The 27,238-nt window shown below is 49.9% G+C and overlaps 1 protein-coding gene across 12 annotated transcripts in view; it reads right to left on the bottom strand.

Moving 5' to 3' along the window:
- The window catches only part of WNK2 (WNK lysine deficient protein kinase 2), a 124,189-nt gene that overhangs the window by 26,498 nt on the left and 70,453 nt on the right, over positions 1–27,238 (bottom strand). For 6 of the 12 annotated variants that reach the window (XR_010305166.1, XM_064156278.1, XM_064156283.1 and 3 more), the window contains exons 11-23: positions 23,056–23,250; positions 21,137–21,676; positions 18,317–18,631; positions 15,467–15,516; positions 12,339–12,504; positions 12,141–12,257; positions 11,839–12,006; positions 11,030–11,075; positions 9,594–9,710; positions 8,060–9,150; positions 6,615–6,687; positions 3,583–3,638; positions 2,820–3,505 (exon numbers count right to left, since the gene is read on the bottom strand). Coding sequence is in view for 11 of the 12 variants with exons in the window: in XM_064156278.1 (XP_064012348.1) it covers positions 2,820–3,505; positions 3,583–3,638; positions 6,615–6,687; positions 8,060–9,150; positions 9,594–9,710; positions 11,030–11,075; positions 11,839–12,006; positions 12,141–12,257; positions 12,339–12,504; positions 15,467–15,516; positions 18,317–18,631; positions 21,137–21,676; positions 23,056–23,250 (3,620 nt within the window). In the remaining variant the exon portion in view is untranslated. The remainder of the gene's footprint in view (positions 1–2,819; positions 3,506–3,582; positions 3,639–6,614; positions 6,688–8,059; positions 9,151–9,593; positions 9,711–11,029; positions 11,076–11,838; positions 12,007–12,140; positions 12,258–12,338; positions 12,505–15,466; positions 15,517–18,316; positions 18,632–21,136; positions 21,677–23,055; positions 23,251–27,238) is intronic. The other 6 variants (XM_064156281.1, XM_064156280.1, XM_064156279.1 and 3 more) reach the window with 6 other exon arrangements.

Here is a 27,238-nt window from a genome sequence, read left to right as displayed (position 1 = left end):
TGTGCCAGTGTCTCACCACCCTCACTGTAAAGAGCTTCTTCCTAACATCTAGTTTAAATCTCCCCTCTGCCAGTTTAAACCCATTACCCCTCGTCCTGTCATTACAAGACGTTGTCAACAGGCCCTCCCCAGCCCTCCTGTAGCCCCCTCCAGATACTGGAAGGCCACTCCAAGGTCTCCTTGAAGCCTTCTCCTCTCCAGGCTGCAGAGCCCCAACTCTCATAGCCTGTCCTCATAGCAGAGGTGGTGCAGCCCTCTGAGCATCTTCGTGGCCCTCCTCTGGACTTGCTCCAACAGACTCCTAGGCAGCTAAAAATGTACAAACACCTGATTTTGCCAGGAGATCTGAGTGGAACTCCAAATCATTTCAGAGTTCCTCTCTGCAAACCAGTGGCTTCAAAAAAGTTACCTCTTAAGGCATGTGCATCAGTCTGAGGTTTAACACTAAGAAAAGCAGAAGTGCTTCCCACAAAAATGCCATTAGCACATTGAGTCATCCCCTTGGTCATGAAGCCATCAAGTCAGGGCACAGGTTTTGTGTTGCTGCAGTTGTATTTTAAAAGGTTGCCTCACCTGTGTTCAGTAAAACCATTACAGCTCCACACAGAGCCCAAGGCTGTGGTTAAACCACACCTAACGCTGGCATTTACCCAGCAGCTGCCAGCAAGGGAAGAAAATGCTTGAAGGGAAAGATGCTAACTCTCAGGACTGATGGGAGAAGACTCCTGCCAGGCTCACCCAGCCTCCTACCAAGGCTAGACTGATGCCTCTATGAGAGGCAAAGCAAGGGTCTGACCTGCCTAATAGGTAAAACCACAGAGTAGTTTCAGCTGCAAAAGACCTTTAAGATCACTGGGTCCAACCTAACCCTGCCAAGGCTGGGGCTCAACCGTGACCCTCAGCACCTCAGCTCTGCCTCCGCTGCACACCTCCAGGGGTGGGGATTGAACCACCTCAGTGTGCCACTCTTAGAAAACCCTTTCCCCTTTCAGGGAAGAATTTTATTCTGATGTCCAACCTAAACCTCCCCTGGTGCAATTTAAGGCAGTTTCCTCTTGCCCTATCACTTGTTACTAGTGAGAAGAGACCAACACCCACCTCACTCCAACCTCCCTTTCAGGATTTCCCCAGTTCCTCTAGAAGACCTGTCCTCCAGAACCTGCCCCACCTTCACTGCCCTTCTCTGGACCTGCTCCAGCACCTCACTGTCTTTCCTGTAGCAAGAGCCCAAAAACTGAACCCAATACCCAAGGTGTGGCCTCACCAGTGCCCACTACAGGGAGACAATCACTTCCCTGATCTTGCTGGCCACACTACTGCTGATCCAGGCCAGGATGCTGGTGGCCTTCTTGGCAACTTAAGCACACACTGGCTCTAAATTCAGCCGGCTGCTGATCCACATCCCTACTGGGCAGTTGCCAGCCACTCTTACACAAGCCTGGAGTGTTCATGGGGTTGTGACCGAAGCACAGGACCTGACCCTTGGCCTTGTAATATATCCTACAATACCAGCTTAGACAGCAGGTTATCTCCTGTAAGAAAGAGTCTGGGAATAGCAGTGGGTCTGTAAAGCTGATAGTCTAAACCGGCCTTGCAGAGAAGGGTATGAAAAAGAACACTACAGCAGCTGTAGGTTATTTCATGCCACTTTAAGTAGTGTCCCCAGAAAAACCTGCTCTCACACGCATTGGGAGTGCCATTGCTTGCTACTATAGCAACATGGCTGTTCAGTAAGGGAACTGCACATGGCAGCAGAAATGTTTTGGGGGGTTCAAAATGTTGTTATTGAATTCTTCTTCTAGATGGAATTGGCAAAGTGACACATAGAAGGATGTGATATGACGGTGAACCACAGAAATGTTCAGGTTGCAAGACCCTTGGGATTACCAAGCTCAACATTTAACCCTACTCTACAAGGTGCACCCTAAGCCATATCCCCAAGCACCACATCCAAACGACCTTTAAACACATCCAGGGTTGGGGACTCAACCACCTCCCTGGCAGCCCATTCCAATGTCTGACAACTCTTGCTGGGAAAAGATGCTTCCTGAAGTCCAGTCCAAACCTGCCCTGCTGCAGCTTGAGGCCATTCCCTCTTTAAATTGCTAGTGACCTGTGAGAAGAGACCAGCACTAACCTCTCCACAACTTCCTTTCAGGGGAGCTGTAGAGAGCCATGAGGTCTGCCCTCAGCCTCCTCTCTTTCAGACCAAACAGCCTCAGCTCCTTCAGTCACTCCTCACAGGATTTATTCTCCAGGCCCTTCACAGCTTCCTTGCCCTCCTCTGCACTCACTCCAGCACCTCCACATCTCTTGTATTGAGGTGCCCAAAACTGAACACAACACTTGAGGTGTGGCCTCACCAGAGCTGAGTACAAAGGGACAATCACCTCCCTGCTGCTGCTGGACACAGCATTTCTAATCGTAGCCAGGATGCCTTTGGCTCTCTTGGCCACCTGGGCACACTGCTGGCTCACATTCAGCTGCTTGTGCATTAGAACCCCCAAATCCCTTTCTGCCAGGCAGCTTTCCAGCCACACTGCCCCAAGTCTGTAGTGTTGCTTGGGGTTGTTGTGACCCAGGTGCAGGAGCTGGCATTTGGCCTTGTTGAAGCTCATCCCATTAACACTGGCCCAGACATCCAAATCTGTCCCAGTGCTTCTGCAGAGCCTCCCTACCCATGGGAGCTACCTGGCGATGCCTGCTTTGCCCAGAACCAGTTTCCAGCTCTGAAAGCCACCCATCTGCTCATCGTGTGTGGAGATGCTGCCCAGGTATCACCAGAAGCTCCCCCCAGACCCTTTGCAAACCAGACCTACTTTTCTCTCAGGTTCTGCAGCTCCTTCTTCATATCTGCGTCTTCGAACTCCGAGTCGTTGTCGCTGCTCATGTAGGACGACTGCGAGTGGAAGGAGGTGATGTTGATGGTGGGGATTTTGGCTCCCTGCCCGCTGGGTGACTCGGGGGCTGCCGAGCCAGCTTTGCCAGACCTCTGCAGGAAAGCAGCTGCTTTCTTGATTAAGTCGGTGGCCGCACTACTGCTCGGGGGGGACAGCTGGGCAGCGGCGGCTGGCTGCCGGTGGAAAGGCTCCTCAGCAGAATCACTTGAACCCTGGTCACAGAGCACATCCACAGAAGAGGCTGTCTGCACCCGCCGGACAGCTGTCTTCAGATCTGGGCTGGAAGGGAGCTCGTCCAGATAGACATCTGGGGGTGCCGAGAAGCGCAAGCAGTGCGGTGCCGTTAAAGTTAATTCATCCTGCGTGCTGATCACTGAAAACCTGCCAATCGTTTTGGCTGGTGTTCCACTCTCATGAGTTTCAGCCTGTTTTCCATAGGAACCAGAGTCTAGAGAGCCATCCCTTTGAAGGTTATTTATCACCCCATCTGCTGTAGGTGTCTGCATTGCATTATCTGTGTGTGCAGACGAAGTCGCAGTCTCTGCCTTCTCGCTCCTTTTAGAAGTTCCCATCTGTTTAGTTATGCTCGGTGATGTAGCTGCAACCTGAAGAAAAGAACAGAGATCAATTGGGAAATTAACTGCAGCAGTCGAGCATAAAACTGCTCCTAGGTTCTGGTTACCTGAAGGAGGCCTTTTGTTGTAGCAGCAGGAGCTGAAGTGATGCTTGCAGCTGAACCTGGTTCACAAGAAAGTGAAATTAATGTCTGGAATGCTTCAGTATAACAACAGTCAAGATGTTTGTTGTGATAAATGGAAACATGGTCAAGAATAATGGAAATAGCCACTCTCTGTAATGCAGGATCTAGAATCTTAGAATCACTTTGTTGGACAGACTTTTAAGATCATCAAGTTCAAGCATTAACCCAGCACTGCCAGGTCACCACTAAATCATGTCCCTCAGAACCACACTTATTTGGCTTTAAGTCTTTCTAAGGATAGGGATCTCATCACTGCCCTGGGCAGCCTGTTCCAGGGCCTGGCAACCCTCTTGGGGAAGAAATTGTTCCTCATGTCCGAGTCAAACCTTCCCTGGAGCAACTTGAGGCCATTCTACCTTGTCCTGTCATGAATGCAGAAGGCAGCATCGATGACAACATAAAATATGTGCAGGTAGTCAGTCTCTTCAATCTGTTGATTTGGGGATTCAAATAATAAAAGGAGTGTGGAATTTCATTACAGCATTGACAATTTTTAAGGACAAGTGTGTAAGAATGAAACTGTATGGTACAAAAGGTTTGCACTACTCAGGTACTCTTGATGTCTTGAAAATGCAAACGTCTTCAGCTGTTCATGCAGAGTGCTGCAGTGGACCATGCACAGACTGATATTTCACACCTTTTGCTTGACAATGACACCAACAATTTAAAGTGCCCAAAATGATGTTAACTGCACGTTGCTGAAAGGGGAAAATCTAAGCTCAAAACAAGGCCACTTGGATCACAGAAGCACACAAGAAGCCAAGCAGTAGTGGCAGTAAGCAAGAGGTGATTATTTCACAGCCTGGAGGCTGGGTTTGAAGTGAAACCACTAAAGGCAAAGCTTTCCAGAAAGCTGCTTTCTTATGGCACACTGCAGAGAGTGAACAGAAGGCAAAAATCTGTCACTTCATGGTTCTGAATTGGTGAAACACATCACTGCTGGGTGGTATCTAAGATACTTTCATTTTACTACTCGGTGCTGCATTCCCCCGGCACGTTCAGCTGTGAAGCCAGACAGATGAGTGCAGGCTACCCAAAGGTCTCCTCCTGCACTGACCTAAAAGCTGTGGACAATCTGTGTCTCCCAGGACAAGAATGCTCTGTGTTGTCACACCAACCTGGCAGCCACAACAATCTCAAGAGAATACACAAGTCCTCCTCAAGCCCACCCATGACAGCAGGAGCAGTTCCCCAGGCATGAAAACTTCCCATGACTCGCTCAGCAGGTAAATGGGTTCTGCTAAATACCCAAGGCCTTGGTGGGGCTCCTGCTATGTTATTACAGAATGTGCTGCTGTCTCTACAAGTGCCTCAAGAGAAGTGCTCTTTACTAGCTCTTCGTGGGATGACTTTGAACATCTTAGAATCATTGAATGGTTTAGGTTGGAAGGGACTTCAAGGCTTATCCAGTTTCGATCCTCCACCATAAGCAGCGACATCTCCCACTAGAATAGGTCATTCAAGGCCTCATCTAACCTAGCCATGAGCACCTCCAGGGAGGGAGCATCCACAGCCTCCCTGGGCAACCTGGGCCAGTGTTTTCACCACCCTCACTGAAAAGAGCTTCTTAACATCCGGTTTAAATCTACCCTCTGCCAGTTTAAACCCATTACTCCTCATGCTGTCATTGCAAGACCTTGTCAATAGTCCCTCCCCAGCCCTTCTGTAGGCTCCCTTCAGATACTGGGAAGACCACCACAAGGTCTCCTCAAAGCCTTCTCTTCTCCTGGCTGAAGAGTCCCAACTCTTGTAGCCTGTCCTCATAGATGTGCTCCAGCCCTCTGAGCATCTTCACAGCCCTCCTCTGGACTTGCTCCAACATTTCCACATCCTCCTTGTGTTGGGGGCTCCAGAACTGTACCCGGTACTCCAGGTGGGGTCTCATGAGAGCAGGCTTTCCCCAGAGGAGCTCTCCTCAGCCACACTACTTTTGTAAGTGGCCTTTGAGGAAATCCAGGAAATTCAAGGCACTTTCTGTTTGGACCTTTTAAGGGCACTGGAAATTTCTGCTTGGGAAGGCAGCCCTCTGTGTGCATACTCCATGCCTGCACCACAGACCTATGTTATGTATTGATGGTTCAAAATAAATCACAGGATCGACCAGGTTGGAAGAGACCTGCAACATCATCCAGTCCAACCTAGCACCCAGCCCTGTCCAATCAACTAGACCATGGCACTAAGTGCCTCATCCAGGCTTTGCTTGAACACCTCCAGGGACAGTGACTCCACCACCTCCCTGGGCAGCCCATTCCAATGCCAATCACTCTCTCTGCCAACAACTTCCTCCTAACATCCAGCCTAGACCTCCCCTGGCACAACTGGAGACTGTGTCCCCTTGTTCTGTTGCTGGTTGCCTGGGAGAAGAGGCCAACCCCACCTGGCTACAACCTCCCTTCAGGTCACCCCCGAGCCTCCTCTTCTCCAGCCTAAACAACCCCAGCTCCCTCAGCCTCTCCTCACAGGGCTGTGCTCCAGGCCCCTCACCAGATTCATTGCCCTTCTCTGGACATGTTCCAGCATCTCAACATCTCTCTTGAATTGAGTAGCCCAGAACTGGACACAGTACTCAAGGTGTGGCCTGACCAGTGTTGAGTACAGGGAAAGAATAACCTCCTTTGTTCTACTGGCCACACTGTTCCTGATGCAGACCAGGATGCCATTGGCTCTCTTGGCCACCTGGGCACACTGCTGGCTCATCTTCAGCTACTATCTACCAGTACCACTAAGGTCCCTTTCTCCCTGGCTGCTCTCCACCTGTGATACAGCTTCTTTCTAAGAAGCTGGACATAAGTGAGGTGCTTCATGTGAGTTATATTATAAACAAGATCAGAACAGTCTTGTGCTGGACATTGCTCTGCAGCCAGTGAGAGGGGTGAGCAGCAAGGGGACAGTGGAGAGGAGGACCAGGCTGTAGCACATGCATCGCTGGCATTCATCAGCAAAAGGAGCATTACCTTTTCTGCTTGCTGACCCACCTCTCGCTTCTGAGGAACGAGCAGCGCCGCCAGTGACCTCTGAGGCTTCAAACTTTCAATAGAAAGGAAAAAGAGAAAGCACTTTAGTCGCACACACAAAGCAGAGGCAACACATCCTCCTTCCCTCTCTCTCCCTCTCGCTACTGTGGAACACAGCCACACCTCCATGGAGATGGCCTCCTAGCTTTTCCTTCAACTCCTTCATTTTTTTTCCTCCCTCAGAAGAACAAAGAAAAGCAGTGTCACAGAGGGAACTAACTACAGCCTAAGCTGCTAAAACCAGGCACTGAATGATCTGTGTTTTCATTCTGGGGGGGTTGTTCAGGCTTGCTTTTTGAGACAGACTGGACATTCCTCATCTGGATCTCTGTCTGCAGAAATTCTGTGTCTCTCTTTCCTCATTGGCACAGATTTTCACAGGGCAAAGACAGACGTTTACACCTTTCATACAGAGCCCATGTCCTCTGCTGCAGGAGGCCATTTATCCTTGCACACAACACGCTCTCAAGAGTTACTCGAGTGCCGCCGTCTCTCCTGTCACACACAGCACCTTTCAAGCGGTTGGTACAGTTCATCCAGCTGACACTACCCGGCACAGCCTCATCCTTGCTAGTGGTGCTGTAATTATCTCCAGAAATGCTACTTTCCAAGTAAGATTTACGCTGATCTTCTAGCAGAAAGTGCTGCAAATCTGTTGAGTGTCATAAACTCGGGATTTTATCTGAAAGAATGCAACACAGGTGCACAATCGAGACATGGAGGAGATAACGACCCAGACCACCTGCTCCACCTCTCCTTAGATGCTTCCCAGTGAAGTCTTGCTCTGCCAACTTCAGAGGAAGACAAAAGAAATCATTACTGGAAGCAGAGCAAGCTTCTACCTCTGGAGTGCCTTCCTTCAGCTGCAGCACTTGAAGAAAGCAAAGGCTCCAGAAGGGCTTGTTTCATTCAGCCTGAGTCGCAAGGCTGAGATTCTAACCACTGCCACTAACTGAAAGTAAAGAAAGAGTTCTGTTGAAGCACGCTTGTCTCCACAAAACTCCCATGACTACACCACTCATCTAGCTCACATTCTGAGACTACAAATGATTGCATTTCTGCCTGCTCGAGGAAAGGGATGCAAGAGGAGGAGAATGACTTGAATTACTGTACCCCCTTTAAACCCAAAGGAAAGGTTTGGCTTTCACTAGGAAGCGTTTATGTGACATGAGGCAGAGCGCATCTGGCGGCAGCAGTTTGAGAGGACTTTCAGGTTGGAAAGCAGCCGACAGACAGAAGGTAAATAGGAGCAGAAATGGAAAATGTTTAGAGAAGCAAGGAACCTGTGTGTCCTACCACAGGCTCGATGGTGCCGAGCCCTGCTTCGGTGCTGTCCCTAATGGTTGGATTTGGGGTATAAAGGGCAGAGGCACTGCCGCACTAACCAGTGTTGGGTGGGGCGAGATCTCAGATGGTATGAGTGGCGCCGACTGGGCCTCGGCAGCAGCTTTCACCTCCTGGCTGGTATCTGCAACACTATGGCCTGCTTCTCTCAAATCCAGCGCCAACGTGGGAACTTGATCTTCAGGAAAAGGCGGCAAGTGAAACTCACTGTCGCCCTGTTCTAACGGGACAGAGGTGTCTGGAGTCCCTGCTGATGCAGAAGAAGTGGGAACGTATTCCTGGTAAAGTAAATTGCGCAATTTCTCATCAAGGCTTTTTATCGTGTTGTCAACGAAGTCCACCCTGGGGGGGCCCTCTCCGTCGGACTCGGCGGTGGTGGGCGGCGGCTGCTGCTGCTGCTGCAGCAGGCCGATCCCCGCGGCGGCACAGGCTGCGGGCTGCGCCTGGGGCAGCATCGCCTGCTGCTGGGCTGCGGCCGCCGGCACCTGCGTAGGGCTCTGCAGCTGAGACGCTGCCAGAGCGCGGGGCTCGGGCACGGCGGCCGCGGGGAAGGCTTGGCCGACGAAGGCGTGCTGCACCGCGCCGGGCTGGCCGCCCTCCGGCAGGTGAGGGCCCTGCGCCGCGGGCTGCCGCTCCAGCACCACGGCGTCCGGGAGCGCGGGGAGCGGGCAGGGCTCCGCCGCCGCCGCAGGAGCCGCCGGCGCTGCCGTGTGCGGCCCGACGCTGCAACACGCGATCTCCACGGCAGGGACACAGGAGGCCTCATCGGCCGGCAGCTGCCGGTGCTGAGGAGCGGGGGGAGCGTCGCAAAGCTCCTCCAGCAAGGCAGCACGGGGCGCGGGCGGCTGAGCGGGCAGCGCCGCCGCCAGCGGAGAATGCTCCGCCGGGCCGCCGCCAGCAGCCGCCGGCTCCAGCACGGTCGGAGCGGATCCCGGAGGTGCCGGAGCTGGGAACTCCACCTGGCTCGGTAAGCCGGCGGAAGATGCTGCGGCAGGAGCTTGTGCCAGAGGCGGAGAGGCTCCCATGGGGCTGTCACATACGCCTGCTTGCAGGGGAAGCTGCTGAGCAGCCAAGACACCGGGCGGGTCCGTCGGCACAGAGCTCGCCTGCTGATCATCCGACTGCTCCAGGTCTAGGAAGAACACAAACATCAGGAAAACTTTTTCATCGAGCCACAAGGGAATGGAAGCCTCTGCAGAACCTCCTGGCTAGCTGCAGCGGTAACCACATCTGGCCATAACCCACTGGTGCTTCCAGTCAAAGCAACTCTTCAGAGAAGTTCAGTAAGAACCTAAAGCTGCAGACTATGCTATAACACTCCACTGAACAGACATGGCACATTATGACTGCAGCTTCAGCTATCTAACAGTATAAGGCAGAGTTAAAACACTGAGACTTCCCTGAAACTCAGATATTCCTAGTTTGGTTCCATACCAGGAACACTAACTTAAAATCCATGAACTCACAAGAGTAATCTTCCACCAACTCAACGAGATGAAACAAAACTAAGTCAGAGGAGAAGAGAAGCATAGCACCTTCAGAGAAGGAAACATTTTCTATCAAGGTTGACAGTACCTGGCCCTTCTGACTGCTGTGTGCTCTGAGGTACCGGAGGAGAAAATTCTGGTGCATCAGTAGTAGTGTTTTCCACAACAGGACATATAATAAACCACCTTTTCCCAGTATGCAAGACTAAAGATAAAAAGAAAAACACAAACATCATAGTTTCCATTCATTCCAGTGAACTAGACATAACCTAGTCTCAATTTTCACGTGTAGAAAAGATTCTCAGCCCTTCTGGAAGGGACATTGTGATGCTTCCTGATCCTACCATGGAATGGTCTGGGTTGGAAGAGCCCTCCAAAGGTCATCTAGCCCAATCCCCTCTGCAGTCAGCAGGGATATCCTCAACTAGATCAGGTTGCTCAGAGTCTTGTTGAGCCTTACCTTGAATATCCTCAGGGATGGGGCCTCAACCACCTCCATGGGCACCCTGTTCCAGTGTTCCACCACCCTCATGGTGCAGAACTTGTTCCTAACATCCAATCTAAATCTGCTCTGCTCTAGTTCGAAGCCACTGCAGGCCTTTGTCTCCATCTTTCTTGTAGGTTCCCTTCACATGTTTTAAGTTGTTTTGTTTTCAAGTGTTAATATTTATATACACACAAAAGTTTTAAGCTGCACTGTGATAGTTTCCTCACAGTGAAAAATGTGTTCATTTTGTAAAGTTTATCCAGCTTAGCATTTCCATGTTGGAAGTTTCCTAGCTAGTATTCCTTCCATATCTTATCTCATGTGTAAATGGTAAACCAGAACTGTACACCCTTTGTAACTTTCATTAGTAGAAATAGAAATGTTATGCTAAAAAAGGTGTAACTGAGAAAATCAGGTGATATTTACAGGCAAAAAAAGAGAGCAGATCTTTTGAGCAGAAAGCCTGGTTTGGAGGATTCCCAGGTTCTGCACTTGTCAAAGTTCTGATTCAGCCCTGTCAGTATGGAGCAAGCAGACAGTGCCATGTGTAGCAAGAAGGATGTGGAAAATGATGTTTCCTTCCACAGTGGTTTTATTTCCCTACAAGCATGCTCAGAGAATCAAGGGTCAATGCCCTTCCCTTCCATTTGTCTGCAAAACCCTTAAGACGTGATAGGGTTCATGGCCATGACCTCCCCTGGCAGACTCCAGCAGCTGAAAAGCTTAGAGTTAGAAATCCCTCCCTGTGTAACTAACACAGACATTTAACTTTCTCTTGCACGTGTAGTTACAGTTGGGAAACCAGTGTGCTTGTCTGCACCCTCCTGACTTCTCCCCTGCTTGGGTGATTCAGGGCATCCCCAAACACCCCCAGATCTTAGATGTACCCAGGTTAGCCCTGCATGAGGGGCTCCCAGGGCCATTCATCTTTCTAGACCTATTTCTAGTGGGTTTCTTCCTAATTCTAGCAAACATCTGCAAGAGCTCATGGCTGCCTTCAAAGCCTGAGGGGAGGCTTGGGTTCAGAGCACACTCACCATTCTGTTGATACACAGGTGTCTTCATTTGAGACTGTCGCTTGTCCTGTTAAAAAACAAAAGCAAAATAGAGAAGAATTAGTTGTCTCCTGGCCTGAATCACAAACAGTGTGGCCAGAAAGAACAGGGCAGAGATCATGCCCCTGTACTTGGCCCTGGTGAGGCCACAGCTGGAGTCCCAAGTTCAGTTCTGGGGACCACAGGATAGGAAAGACATTGAGTTCCTGGAGGGTGTCCAGAGAAGAGCAGTGAGGCTGGAGAGGGGTTTGGAAGGCATCATATGAGGAACGGCTTCAGGGAGCTGAAGTCGTTTAGTCTGGAGAAGACAAGGCTGAGAGGAAACCTTGTTACTCTCTACAGCTCCCTGAAAGGAGGCTGGAGTGAGGCTAGTGTTGGTCTCTTCTCCCAAGCAACTAATGACAGAAGGAGAAGAAATAGGTTTAAGTTGTGCCGGGGGAAGTTTAGGTTGGATATGAGGAAAAATTTCTCTGCTGCAAGAGTGGTCAGGCATTGGAACAGGCTGCCCAGGGAGGTGGTGGAGTCACCGTCCCTGGAGGTGCTCAAGAAGTGTGGAGATGTGGTGCTCCAGCACACGGCTTAACAGCTGTGGGAGCTGGGTTATGGTTGGACTCAACAATCTTAAAAGGTCTTTTCCAACCTGAATGATTCTATGATCCTCCTAAGTATTAACAGAGTAGAAGTCTGATTTTTCCAGCTAGTTTTCTGTCCCAGGATGTGAAACTAATTCACAGCAAGTGGCTGCTAAGAAAAAGGAATCCAAGTGGAAATCTTTCTTTAACATGCCTTACCTCATTCATTTCCAGTCTATCAGTATCTTGTTGGGGACTGGTTCCCTGATCAGAGCTCCGTTCTCCCTCTGTGTCTTCGCTCAGCATATCTTCTGCTTTGTCAATGATATCTTTCATTTGTTCAATGAAGGTCTCCTTTTCGCTCTGCAGTATGAACTCATTCTCTACCTGCAGGGCCACATCAAGACAAAAAGAGGACAACAGCAACGTTTCACTCCACGTCCCATTTCACAGCTACCAGAAAGCTTGCTCAGCAAGCTCCCACCAGAAGCAGCTGGCTGAAGCATCGCCAGAAGCCTCACCATGTAGGTAGCGATTTCTTCCGGCGCGTCGCCATCCAAATCAAACTTGAAAGTCACCATCTTGTGATTGTGTGTTTCAAGCTGGCACTCTACCATCTTATCTCCTGTGTTACACACCTGCGGGCAACAATTCCCAACAGTTATCTCTGGCAAGGCCAAAGGAATCCCCAAGGCAGCCCTCGAGGAGGTTGTACTTGCATTTAGAATGGTCAGTTTGGGCCTGCTGGACTTCTCCTGGCGCGAACGAGCGCGCGTGGATTTCTTGTGTTTCTTTGCAGACTTCCCTTCTGGCTTTCCGCCTCCCAGGGCTCCTTCCAAGCTGTCGCTCATCTCTTTACCCGAAGCAACATCTGCACTCACGTAGCTTTGTAAGAGAAAAGAAGAAAAAGCCCCAAATATAGGCAATGTGACACACGATGACAGCGTAAGATACGCAGCTACAGAACAGTGCAAGAGAAGTGCACTTCTGCACTCCTTTGGCCCAGGCTGAGCCAGCTGCTGAAATATTCTTGGTAAGTGAAGGAAGCTGCTCTGAGACAGCTGTGTGCTCTGGCTACCACATCTACTAACGAGTGATCCCAGAGAAGTGGCCAGGTAGATGCTTGGAGGGCTGGAGCACCTCTCCTGAGGACAGGCTACAAGAGTTGGGGCTCTTCAGCCTGCAGAAGAGAAGGCTTTGAGAAGACCTTACAGTAGCCTTACAGTACCTGAAGGGGGCCTACAGGAAGGCTGGGAAAGGACTATTGTCAAGGTCTTGTAATGGCAGGATGAGAAGTAATGAGTTGAAACTGGCAGAGGGGAGATTCAAACGACATGTTAGGAAAGGGTTCTTTACAGTGAGGGTGGTGAGACACTGGCCCAGGCTGCCCAGGGAGGCTGTGGAGCGCAGAATCACAGAATGTGATTGATCACATTTGCCAGGTTGGATGAGGCCTTCAGTGACCTGTTCTAGTGGGAGGTGTCCCTGCCTATGGTGGGGGGTTGGAACTGGATGATCTTTGAGGTCCCTTCCAACCTAAATCATTCTATCATTCTATGATCTTACCATTTCTGCCAATACCACAGGGAAAGTCTCCTCACTCTTAACACCTCACCAGTCATCTCTAATCCTTTCTCTCCAGGGACCCTCACCATCCCTCTCTGAACTGCACAAATCCCTCTTTCTAGGGTCCAGTTTTCTCAGCTCCTGCCTGCCTGCACTCAGAGCAGGTCTAAGCAGGGTCTGTTCACGCTCATCAGAGAGGAGGGAAGTGCGAGGAGTCAGTGCAGCATCACATGAGAGCCTGCTGCTCCTCTCTGCAGTTCTCAGGATCAGAAAGGCGTTCTCATGCCACCATACCCCTGATGACCAGCTAGCAACAGTATATTATTTTTAGCAGCCAAACAAAAACTGCTACCAACCTTACTGCAGTAGGGCACATGAGGAAAACATCAACATGCAAGCAATTAGCAGGAAATTTTCAAAGGTTCATATAAACCATGTCAGGAAGGAACCTTGGGAGACCTCCTGGCCTACTTATTAGCCCAGGGTATGATCAGCTCTATCTGTTCAATCCTCACAGAGGTTTGCCTACACCAATCTCACAAAGCTCCTGTGAGATTCCATAACCTTCCTGGACAATTTATTCCTGTCCTTCATTTTTTTATTATGCCTGTAGGGCCAAATAAGTCTAACCTATGCATCCCCCTTCTTGCATGTAAGGCTTTTACTTGTGGCTCTACACGAGCTGCACAGAACAGCTTACTTCTGCTCCCTCTGCAGCTACCCTGCATGCATAACTCAGGCATGAGGGAAGGGAACACGTTTTGTGCACAGGATCTACCCCAGAGCATATCCCTGCTGCAGTTGCCAGCCATTTGGTTCATGTGCTGCTACCCTCCAGCCTACAAAAGCAGAACCCAGCTCCAGTGGTGAGCGCCCCATGCTCCTGGACAGGGACACCTCCCTCTGTGGCTACGAGACCTGTGCTGGCACTGACTCTCTGTGGTGCTGTAGTCAGGGCTGCCAGCTTGGCAGCCCAAATTCTGGAACTGGCAAATTAGAATCCAAAAGAGAACTGAAATTTTGGTGTGCCTTTCTACACGAACTTGACAGACAAGTAGTACTCCTTTTGTCTCATTTATAGCCAGAACTCACCTAGAGCGACAAAGCATTAGATTTCACTTTTCACCAGTGTTTAAAAGCACCAAATTCTTGGGCAAAAGAAGGTTCTATTTTCAGGTTGCAGGACTGCATTGACTTGTGTCAGGCTAACTCTTTTGGTGGGGCAGAATGAAAACAGTTTAGAGAGAAGTGTCTTCAAAGTTCATAACCTTACCTTGTCTGCTCAGGAAAGCAGAAAGGGCTCACCAGAATGCTAACCCCAAAGTTTTATCCTCAATACAGATGAAGCTGGTGCTGGCTCCTGCAGCAGGTGAGGCACTCAGCCGACTGTGAGCACACACTGCTCCTATCTCCCTTGTCATACCCACACACTGACAGGAGCCATGGCATGGGAGCAGCAGATCCTCGGGGAGAGCAGTCCCACCCCTGAAGCAACAGCCACTGCCCCAGCTCCAGTCTAGCAGCCAACCTTCCACCAGGGCTCTTCCTTACTGCTTCCACCAAACCTTGCTGCTTCCCCTTCTGTTTTTGAGTACAGACACAGGCAGGTGAGGGCTGGCAGCAACTGAAATATCCTTCTGCTTCTGAGAAGTGCTGAGCTGATTCTGGGGGTTATTTGCTGTTACTTCCATCATGAGCACTGCTAGGCTGGAGCGTGACCTCGCACTGCAGAGCCACTCAGCAGGCTTTGGCCAAGTGTTCCAACACTTGTTCTAGCACTCATTGTATTGCTGCCTTTGAGAGGCTCAGCACTCATCTCCCACCAATACACCACTCCCCATAACATATCTGGGGAAAGGTCTTCCAGAGGGTGACACAAGTAGACTCAGTCTGTTCCCAAGGAGGGAATAAACTACATACCCAACTATGCTAATGTAGCATGGCTTTATACAGACTGAACACTTGCAAACCCAGGGCCCTACAGGTGTCTCTAAAACAGAGAAGTTACATGCTGATAAGAAAGTCATTGTACATATATCAAGGTTAGGATGCAGCACCCAAACTAAAGAATTAAAAGAGCTAGAGAAGCCAAAACAGGCACATTGCACCCAGAACTCTGGCAGCTCTCTTCCTAACCATGCAGCTTTCCATCTTCTCCTGCCAAGCTCTTGCCAATCTTCTCTCAGTCAAGGCAAAGGCCAGGGATTTGGCCTAGCCTCATAAAGAGAGGAAAGCCTCCAGAAAGAAAACATTTCTTATATCAAAGAGATTGTAACAATACCTTTCACAGCTCTGTGACAGAGTCTGGAGTTTGTCTTGCATTGCCTGCTCCTAAAACATAAGAAAAAGTCATTGAAGTATTTGCACAGGGAAAGCACCTTTAGCAAAGGTTTTGTTGTTGAGACCCCAGTAATCCTACACCATTCTGTTTAAGGAATTCTTGCAACTTAGTAAAAATTCAGCATCCCATTTTACCTTCCCAACATCACTTCTGTCCAAATCATCAGTACCTGTGCACAACCACTTCTGAAGGCAGAGCCACTGAACTGCTAGTTCCCTTCTGCTGTCTCTAAAGCAGAAGAGGGTGGGTGAGAGAATCAAAGCAGCTCTCATCACAATGGAAAAAAATTGCTTGCAGGACAAATCCACATCACCATCTACCTCATTCTACTTCTGAATGGCTGCAGAGCATGAGCTCGTTTGTTTCATTGCTTTGTGCAGTTTTCTGACACATGTCAAATATTTTCATTGCAGTTTGGCTTATGGTGAGGATTTCTGGGGCGCTTCCAAATCAAAGAATTAAAATGAACCCATTTGAAAATGCCACCCTCACAATATGTCCTCTTGCTCTCAAGTGACAGAGGTTTCCACTAAGGGCTGTAGTGCCAGCAGTGTGACCTTGGCAGCCCTCTTTGCACAGAATTTGTGATGCTGACTCCAAGTGCTATGTGCTTACCCTCTACAGACACATACAGACACAAACCAGTGCAAGTATATACACACACTTCAGATATATTAATAAATATATATTTTTTTTATATATATATATTTGTAGAAGCATGTTTATAGAGTCCATCTAGAGACAGCCAGACAGAAACAAGCCTCCTAGTTCTCACAGCTACACTTTAAGAGCAGCGCAGCTATAGGCTGGAGTTAAAAGCTCAGCATTAAACCAGTCACCCCTTGCTTGTAATGTCACACATATGCCATGCTGAGCCTGACTGCAACTTCAATTAAAACTACAAAATGAATGAAAAGAGAGAACACAGACATAATGCATCTCAATTTTGGGAAGGCATGGAGTAAGTGCCTTCCAAAATCGCATTTGCCTGATCCTATCCAGATTGGTTTGGATGTGAGTAGTGCCACACATTCAAACAAAAGAGGTATCAGCATTACAACAGTGTTTTGAATAGATACAGATAGGAAACTCCTCTTACATCCAAGAAAACCCTGGCAATAGAGGTCATAAAAGCAGGATGGGGAGCGTGCTGAACAGTTTGACCATCCAGTGATACTGTTTCCTTAAAGTGAAAGAGAGAAGGGACTTAACTTACACTGAAATACGAGAGTAGTGTCAGCAGAACAGTGCTTAGATGCTCCTGGGGATGGGATGAAGTGGCAGCACAGCCACATCCCTCAGTGGGCATGGGTTTCTCAGGTAATGTAGGACCACCTCTACCCCCACATCACACTGCTGAGTAACAGTGAGGCTTGTTAGAATTTGCAGTCTGCAGCTTTGGTGTTAAACCTGACATGAGCTGCACATACAGGAAAAGGGACAGCTGCAGAAGAAACACCTTCAGTAAGGGATATGCCTGTCACAGCCAGGCTTTACCTGGGGCTTCTGCAAGCAAAGCACTACAGGCAGGTTCTACCACTTCTGCAACAGCTCACTCACCAGGAAGGGTTCTCCATCACAGCATGAAATTGGACAAGAATTCATCTGCCACTGAAAGGGCAGGCAGCACAGGCAATTAGAATCTGATTTCAGTATTGGCAGCATCCTTACGGAACACTGAGGCCTTGAACAACCTGGTCTCCTGGGAAGTGTCCCTGCCTATGGTGGGGGGTTGAACTGGATGATCTTTGAGGTCTCTTCCAACCTAAACCATTCTATGATCTCCTGGAAGAGGAGCTGAGCTCTACCTTCAGTGGACTTTGTAGGCTGGGCAGTCAAAGCACGCAAGAACTTCAGAAAAGCAGGGGTGAAAAAGATTTAGTTTGAAAAGGCAGAAACTGTTACTTTGGGAGGAAAGGTAGCTCAGAGTGGAGAGCCTCAAGAGAAACCTTTCTGAGAGTGGAATTGTTGAGGGACATTTCCATTCAGAAGTGGAGAACAAAATCAGTTAACCAAGAATTGGTACACATGCCAAAACCTTTGTTTTGCTTCACTTAGAAGCGTTTAGGAAAGAGTTGAAGAGAAGGAAATGTCCTGGGACACTCTGTCAAGACTGAAGGTTAAACAATGATGGGAGTGGAAAGAAAAGTGAAAATAGCAAATAGGAGGAGCTGACAGCTCTATTAAAAAAGCAGTCAAATGTATCTTGCTTATATGACCCCTGAGAATTTGGGACATCTCAAGATATCTGAAGAAACAAAAATCCCAGGGCTAGGCTATAGTTCATACAGTACAGGAGGATACAACACTAAATGAAATGGGATTAAGGCCCAGGCTGAGGAACACAAAGGGCTTTTACGTCGTGAAGAAATAGATTATGAAGCAGTTTCTTAAGGCAAATGATGTTTGTTACACAAGTGTTTGAGACATTCAAAACAAGACTGGACAAAACATGGATGAAACTCTACAGAACAGCTGCCTACTGCCCCACAGCACTTAGAAGAAAATGATTTATATCCCTGTATTTGTGCTCAGTTATGGGCAAAGAGGTTCTTGGTCCCACTGCCTCATTGGCTTCAAGGAGACATTTGGCAAGGAACATGCAGTTTCCAGCTTCGTTTGCAGTAGCCAATTATTTGCTAAGCCAGAGATGTCAGCATCTAGGACAGGAGGCTCCACATGGTGAGTGGGGATAATCTACCCTGTGAAATAAGTCCATTATTCCACAGAGGAGTAAGAAAGAGAGTGAAGGGTGGGGCTGGTGAGTTACTTCAGAGGAAACGGCTCTACCTCTTGAGATGTCTCTGTGACTGCCTGGACAGCTGAGCAGGGAGCTGGGGGCTGCTGGCCCAGCGGCTGGGGAAGCTCGGGCTGGAGCTGCAGCAGACCAGAAGGCTGGAGAGGCAGGCAGTGCTCTATGGGCACAGGTGGACTAGCTGCAGCAAGGCTGCCATGGAGCTGTGAAATGCCTTCTGGAGCGCCGCGGGGAGGCAGCAGTTCGGGCTGCAGCTGCAAAGGCGGTGACATGACTAGCGAAGGTTGCACAGGCAGCACGGGCACCTGGGCTCCAGCTTCCAGAGCATACTGAGAGTGTCCAGTCATCTGCTGCAACACAACAGACAGCTGTTAAAACAAGGCTCTGCTTACAGTGACTTACTGTGCGAGGAACTAGAGCCGCCAGAGCTCACAGCAAAGGGGTTCCGCTTCTGCTCTGAGCCTGCATTTGCCTGCTCTCTGCTTGGAAAGGCAACTGCTGAAGAGCTTCAACTTGCTTTGAACCAACCAAATGAAAACCTGAGGATCCTTCCTGCAGAACTGTGTATTGCTCAGGCGCCGTTTCCTTTGCAGGAGCAGAGCCATGTTTTGCTAAGAAATCAAAGCCTCGATTCGAGCTCATTGTCCTGAAGAGTTTGCTCTGCTTTCGATGAGCCTACCACACTGTCCATGCAGAGAAACAAAATCCAGCCGTAACCTAAAGTGGGGCTCTTTTTAAGAGCTCTACTCTATGTGTACACCACAAAACTAACCCTTACTGACTAGTCCCCACTGCCTGAAGGAGCAAATATTATCCCCCTTTAGTTTAAAACATTTCATCTCCCGGTTAAACACCAAATATTATTCCACATAGTTTCAATGCTTAATCCCCAGTTTAGCAACAAATAATGTTCCATTTAGTCTCAACATTTAATCCCCCGTGTACACTGGAGGTGCCAAGCAGCAAGGCTCAGGTCCTGCAGGCTGTGCCTCACGTTAGGCACAGGCAGGAAGTTTCATTTCTCTCGGTGGATTTCTTCAGTGCATTAAAATAACTCTTGTGCGTAAGAGCTTTGTGGGAACTCAACCAGTGCCATCAGATGCCAGCTACCTAAGGGACCATCTTGTTGTTATTCTGCATAACACTTCCTTGGAGTTGTACGTTTCAGATCAGAACGTTCTCCTTTTTAGGTACATGGTGTATCTTTGCAAGGGGACTGAAAGTGTGGGAAGGAGGAGGAAAAAAATAGGAAGAAAGGACAATAGGGAAGAAAAAAAATAGAGGCCTTCTTAGTACTAGGGAAAACTGCCTGATTTCTCCTTGTTGAAAGAATCATCACCTAGAGATTTAGACTGTATGGAGAATGCATTTCAACAAATAAGAATCAAGCCTCAGATGAGAACTAGGCCATGCAACTCCACTGCCATGTGCTCTCTGCAGAGCCTGGAGCTGAGCTGAAATTATTATTCCGGGTTTTAACGTGGGTAAAAATAAAGACTCGATGTGTTTCACAACACCTAACAGTTGCCACCTCAGTGGAGGCTGCCAGAACAGCAGCTGTGGTGCACAAGGCAGAAGAGCAGTGCCATTTCTCTTTAAAGCCTTATATAGGCAGAATAATTCCCACCATGTTCCAAGGGACAGTTCGCCTGGGCAAAGCCCAGCTGGGAAGCACTCAGCCCAGCCAGCACTGCAGTGGAGAGCCTTTCTTTACAGAGATGCTACAGAACCATGCAGGGCTGGAACCTTCCTCTGCACTTGGCCACTTGGTTTGCAATACCTGTGGGTTCTTATTCTAAAGATGTGGCTGTGCAGTCCCTCCATGCAAATCTGATAGCCAGTAAGTGTGCCAGGAGGCTCTGGGAGCATCAGCTCTCCGGTGCTGGCTTTTGCCAAGCTTGCTGCATGTAAGGGGCCAGGGCTCAATGCCCTACAAAGCCCCTGGAAACACCACGGCTGTCTGGGGCTCTCTGACAAAGAGAGTTTCTGTATCAAACATATGCTAAAGGGAGGACTTACCCAACTGGGCACTACTCTGAAGAGGCCATGATATGGCAGGTTGAATGAGATGTTGTGAACTGTAATCGATGTGTTATGGCAAAGTGTTGCAGTAGAAGGCAGCTTTTCGAGGCCGTTATTAGCAGCTTTAGTGCTCTCCCCTGCTGGGGTCAGCCTGCATTTCATGTTGCCATATCAGATGTGGCAAAAGAAGTATTTAGGCCCTGTCAGCAAGTCCTGAACCACTTGTGTTGTAAATAGGGCTAATATTAGAAGCTCCAGTTTATGCTCCATTTCTTTTAAGGGGGAAAATGTCTGCAGCCAGAATTCCTTCTTGTCTGACTGACCTTCCCCATGTGGTTTCTTGGAGTTGTTTGGCCATTTTCTTTTACTGTTTTACTGCAGTTCTCCATCAAAACACCCCCACTATTGCCAGCTCACCCAAGTTCTGCCACGAGCACACCTCAGCCTGGACACCACACGCAGACACAAGGCATCAGCAAGGCCGTGCGGGCACTGTGCCCACTCAGGCGGTTCCCCTGCCACAGCAGGACAGCCTGTGCTACTTTACTCTGGAGGTGGTGCTCCTCTGCTGCTCACTATCCAAAGCACCTCGGAGTATTCCCTATCTCCTTGGCATTCACCTTTCCCTGGGGATTAAGGTCTCACCTGCTCCACCTGACTTCACAGCTCCAGCAACCACATCCTAAGCCAAGGCAGAGATGTTAACAAAACTTAAGCCAGGCGAGAAAAAGCCCTCCCCGCCCTGTGCTGACAGGGAGTGAGCCCTGGGCAAGCTTGCATTCAGTACCCGCCCTGTGGTCCAGCACCACCACAGCCCCCTGCCCACCGATTACCTGGTGGCCAGCCCCTGGCGCAGCCAGAGCCTGCTCCGAGGGGTGGATGGCGCTGGGCTGAAGCGGCTGCTGTGGCGCAGGCTGCTGCGGCTGGGACACCGCCGGCGCGCTCTGTGCGTGGTGCGGGGAGGGCGCGTCGCCCGGCATCATCTGCTGGAAGGTGGGCTGGTACATCTGCTGCTGGGGCAGCTGGGGCACCCCGTGGTGTGGCGGCAGCGCTGGCACCCCCGGCGGAGCCACGGCGAGCAGCGGTATGGTGGCGGCCGACATGTTTGGCACTATGGTTTGGCAGGGCAAGACCAGAGAAGCCACGGTGGTGTGAGGGAGATTGACTGCCTGCATGGGCAGGGCAGGGGAGTTGGGCGCCATGGGCAGGGCAGGGTTCATGGGGAGGCTGGGCAAGATCACGGCTGGAGCGAAATACTGGGAAGGCGCAGGTATGGGGGGCACGTTCGCAGCAGGCATATCGGAGAGGTTTGGAGGAAGGCTGTCGAGTCCTGCCAGAGGAGTAATCGCAGGAATGACGGGAAACTGAGGGATCTGAAACAAACACAACACAACATCAACTGCAGCTGCTGCGAAAAGCACTTCCAGCTGCCCTACCTGTTTGTTAATCGCCTCCGTTCGCTTCCCGAGGCGTAGAAACACTAACAAAAACCCCATTCATGCTTAAATTGTCAGTAGAAGAGACATTTAATTTTGAGGGGACACTTTCACACCTTGGAAGCTTAAAACTCTTTCCAACGCTAGCTTGAAGCTGTCAAGCAACGAACCAATTAAAAGTCGCTTGGGTTTTTAACAGGGATGAAAGGAATTGGCCCAGACAAAACCCAAAACTCTTCTCATGCAGAATTCTGGCAGACAACTCCAAACCCTTGGTCCTTAAGCAGGCTGATGCAGAATTCAACCAGACAATTCCAAAGCCTTGGTCCTTAAGCAGGCTGATGCAGAATTCAACCAGACATTTCTAAACCCTTGGTCCTTAAGCAGGCTGATGCAGAATTCAACCAGACAATTCCAAACCCTTGGTCCTTAAGCAGGCTGATGCAGAATTCAACCAGACAATTCCAAACCCTTGGTCCTTAAGCAGGCTGATGCAGAATTCAACCAGACAATTCCAAACCCTTGGTCCTTAAGCAGGCTGATGCAGAATTCAACCAGGCAATTCCAAACCCTTGGTCCTTAAGCAGGCTCATGCAGAATTCAACCAGACAATTCCAAAGCCTTGGTCCTTAAGCAGGCTGATGCAGAATTCAACCAGACAATTCTAAAGCCTTGTCCTTAAGCAGGCTGGCTGCAACCCAGGCATTGTGGAAGACCCAGAGAAGGGTTTTTGCAGTCAAAACCTCTCGGTGACACAGACTGTAACTACCCTGACACCAAACAAGCTTCTTCCCTTTGGTGCAAGCTGCTTCACACCACCACAGCTGTCACTGGCAAACACACTCATAGCCCCAGCCAACCCTTCCAGGCCAAGGAAAGGTCTGTTCCTGCTAGTGAAGGCAGCAACAGCGAGGGCTTAGAGTTCAGTAGGGGACAGGGGAATTGGTGAAGTTAGGAGTGCAGGAAAAGAAAAAAAAAGGGGCAACTTCTCATGCTCTCAAGCATGGGAGAGGGAAGAAAATATGCCAGAGGGGAAGGTGCAAATAGTAATAAAAAAAAAGAAGTCAATAAATGGGAGTTATTTCCATTCTGTAGCTTCCATTAACTGGCTTCTCTAGGCGTGAGAAAGGCTCTCTCAAAGGGCACTGCTCCTTCACCAGACGAAACCTGACAGGAAAACACAGCCCTTAGGAAAGAGCTATTTTCTTGTGGACTAATTAAACTGGCAGGCACTCAAACAGCCACACAATACTGCAAATCATGTTCATTATTAGCTGGGAAGCCTCACTCAGGTCAGTGCCTTTCAAAGGTGTTACCTGGGAAGGAGCCACTGGCGGAAGCTGAGGTGGCACAGTTGATATCTGCAGGGGTTTCAGTGGGGTACTGCTAGCTGCCACCTGAGAGGTCTGGGGTTGGTACTGGGGTAGCAGATGGGTTGCAGGCTGGATTGGGCAAACCGGCTGGCTGGCAAGCACCTGCTGCAGAGAAGCTTGCTGTGATATGGGTTGCTGCTAGGAAAGAAAAGAAGAATAAAACAGGTCAGAGCCTGGAAAGAAGCAGTTCACTGGCCCCAGCCACCCCTTTGTCCCTCTAGGTGAAGCCACATGGAGCAGAATGGTTGCTCAGAGCAGGGATGGCTTCCAGCAGAGAAGGGTGCTCTTAGTTTAAACCCTCTGCACGAGTCTATGTTTAAAACCCAATGAATCAAAAGATACATTACCTGAGAAGACAAGTTCTAACCATCCTGGAATGGTTATTTGTAATGACTCAGACTCTTCTAAGCCCCAGAGTTTGTTCTAGTTTGCTCTGTAAAATCCCCACCTACCAACTTCAAAGACTCATTCCCACTCTGCAGACTGTACCCAGCTAATCTTGGCATTCAAAAGCTGACTACGTAATGCAGCAGGCACTGAAATACACAACCCTTGTTACCTGTGACACCAGTAGCACACAATATTATTGTAAAAGCTGGGTCCCAGTTATTTCTGAGGGGCTGCAGTAACAATGTGGGAGGCAAGAGTGCGGTTTTCACCTTCCAGGGAAAACAGTGCTCCACTGCCACATTTTATACAGCAGGACAGAAATAAAAAGCTGCATTAAAGCTGGAAACAATCAGTAACAAGCTCTCACTTTTTCCAAGCTACTGCTATCTCCCTTTGCAGTCCCTCTAATTAATGCTCAAAGAACTTCACAGGTATCTTCTGTTCCAGAAGCATGGCACTGAGGTCCCATGTTGGCTCTGGAGTGACCTACTTGGGAGCACAAGATCAATGCCGAGAGGGATCTGGGAGTGCTGGGTGACAACCAGCTGAACATGAGCCAGCAGTGTGCCCAGGTGGCACGGAAGGCCAATGGCATCTCGGGCTGTATCAGGAGCAGTGTGGCCAGCAGGACCAGGGCTGTCACTCTGCCCCTGTACTGGCACTGGTGAGGCTACACCTCGAGCACTGCGTGCAGCTCTGGGCCCCTACACCTCGAGCACTGCGTGCAGCTCTGGGCCCCTACACCTCGAGCACTGCATGCAGCTCTGGGCCCCTACACCTCGAGCACTGCATGCAGCTCTGGGCCCCTACACCTCGAGCACTGCATGCAGCTCTGGGCCCCTACACCTCGAGCACTGCGTGCAGCTCTGGGCCCCTACACCTCGAGCACTGCATGCAGCTCTGGGCCCCTACACCTCGAGCACTGCATGCAGCTCTGGGCCCCTACACCTCGAGCACTGCATGCAGCTCTGGGCCCCTACACCTCGAGCACTGCATGCAGCTCTGGGCCCCTACACCTCAAGCACTGAATGCAGCTCTGGGACCCTACACCTCGAGCACTGCATGCAGCTCTGGGCCCCTACACCTCGAGCACTGCGTGCAGCTCTGGGCCCCTACACCTCGAGCACTGCGTGCAGCTCTGGGCCCCTACACCTCGAGCACTGCATGCAGCTCTGGGCCCCTACACCTCGAGCACTGCATGCAGCTCTGGGCCCCTACACCTCGAGCACTGCATGCAGCTCTGGGCCCCTACACCTCGAGCACTGCGTGCAGCTCTGGGCCCCTACACCTCGAGCACTGCATGCAGCTCTGGGCCCCTCACTGCCAGAGAGATACTGAGGTGCTGAAGAGGGCCAGAGGAGAGCTATGAGACTGGTGAGGGGGCTGGAGAGGAAGTCATGAGGAAAGGCTGAGGGGCTGGGGTTGTTCAGCTTGGAGGAGACTTAGAGGGGACCTTACCACTCTCTACAACTGCCTAAAAGGAAGTTTGTAGTCAGGCGGGGGTCAGGCTCTGCTCCCTGGCACCTTGTGACAGGACATGAGTACATGGTCTGAAGCTGTGCCAGGGGAGGCTGGATGTTAGGAAGCACTTCCTCACAGAAAGGCTGATTAGGCACTGGAATATCACAGTATCACAGTATCATCAGGGTTGGAAGAGACCTCACAGATCATCAAGTCCAACCCTTTACCACAGAGCTCAAGGCTAGACCATGGCACCAAGGAATGGACTGTCCAGGGAGGTGCAGTCACCATCCCTGAAGGTCTTTAAGAAAAGACTGGCTGTGGCACTTGGTGGCATGGTTTAGCTGATGTTGTGGTGTTGGGTTATAGGCTGGGCTTGATGATCTCAGAGGCCTTCTCCAAACTCAACAATTCTGTGATTACTTCCCCCAGGCTTTGCTGCACACAGATCCTAACACTGACAGTCAAAAGGGGACTTTAAAATGAACAGCCAAGTGTCATCATCATTCCACCTTCACCAGTGTAAAGCAACATCAGAGTGTATAGCTCTGCACTTTTTTCATACCAGGATTCTTCAAACAGTTTTTAGGCATTCATACAATAAACTTGGAGAAGATGTATCAAGGAAGCAAGATGCCATCCACTCTTACATAGCTACAATTCACCCACAACCAGTAAGTTTCCAATACAAGCATCAGGGAACAGAAAAGTATTTGGCAGCTGGTGTTCAGTGTCAGGGGTTGAATGCCTTGCAGACCAAACCTGACCTCTAGGGGAGGACATTCACCTCACACAGTACTGGGCTGAAGGTAACAAACCTTGCAGCATCCAAAGCTAACTCAGGTATTTTACCATCCCAGGCTGGGTTCATCTGCAGCTGTGCTGCCCACAGATCACTGAGGACTGAGCATGCTGGCACAGGCTGTTCCACCTGCCTTTGACCAGAGGACACTCAGCTGAAAGCAGAAAAACTGCACTCATGGAACCAAGCAGCCTCAAAGCCTCCATTTCAGATCCAACTTGTGTTTCACAAAACACTTGTGAACTGGATGAGGCACGAGGAGGGAAACATAGCCCAATAAATTATGCTAACTTTGCCTCATTAAAATGCAGCATTACAAATACACAGATTCCCCGTGGAGAGAAAAACTCCAACCAAGATGAGGCAATGAAGCCCTCCCTGCTCTCCTGTACCTAGACAGCAGTGGATGTTCATACAGCTCAGTAGGTTTCATTCTGTCAGGCAGATGCATTCTCTCACCTTAATTTCCCATTCTTTTCCTGACCTGCCCTACTATTCATTCAGGAAAGGCTGCAGTGCATTTCTTGTAAGGAACATGTTTCCACTCCATTTTTGTGGCTCTGTCCTGGACTCTCTCAAGCAGCTCCCTGAGGTCCTTCTTGAACTGAGGGGCCCAGAACTGGACACAATATTCCAGAAGTGGCCTCACCAGAGCAGAGTACAGGGGCAGGAGAACCTCTCTCAACCTACTCACCACAGCCCTTCTAATACACACCAGAATGGCATTGGTCTTCTTGGCCACAAGGGCACATTGCTTGCTCATGGGCATCCTTCCATCCACTAGGATCCCTAGGTCCCTTTCCCCTTCACTGGTCTCCAACAGATCAGTCCCCAACCTTCACTAGTTCACGGGGTTGTTCTTCCCTAGATGCCAGACTCTACCCTTGCACTTGCTAGGTTTAATTCAGTTTCTCCCTGCCCAGCTCTCCAGCCTGTCCAGGTCTGGCTGAATGGCAGCACAGCCTGAGGGGAGCCACCACTGCTCCCAGTTTGGTGTCGTCAGCAAACTTGCTGACAGTGCCTCTGTGCCCTCAGCCAGGTTGTTGATGAATATATTGAATAGTGTTGGTCCTAGTACTGAGCCCTGAGGAACTCAACTAGATACAGGCCTCCAGCTAGAGTCTGTCCTGTTGACCACAGCTCTCTGACTTCTTCCCTTCAACCAGTTCCCATCCACCTCACTCCCCGATCACCCAGATCACACTGCCCCAGTTTGGCTGCAAGAAGGCAGTGTTAAAGGCTCTACTGAAATCAAGATAAACCACATCCACTGCTCTCCCATCATCTATCCACCTGCTTATGTCCTCATCAAAGGCTATCAGGTTGGTCAAACAAGACATTGCCCTACCCCTACATCTCTCAAGCAGCAGTTTCACAGTTTCAGACATCTCAAACATGCTGCAGGCATAGCCTGGAGCAGTGAGTGGGGAAGGAACAGGTTGAGCAAAGCACTCTTTGGCAGCTGTGGAGGTC

The sequence above is a fragment of the Pogoniulus pusillus genome, chromosome 16 (genome assembly GCF_015220805.1).
Source record: "Pogoniulus pusillus isolate bPogPus1 chromosome 16, bPogPus1.pri, whole genome shotgun sequence".
Lineage (NCBI taxonomy): Eukaryota > Metazoa > Chordata > Aves > Piciformes > Lybiidae > Pogoniulus > Pogoniulus pusillus.
Note: the sequence above shows the minus strand (reverse complement) of the source record. Positions and strands in the feature narration are given on the sequence as shown.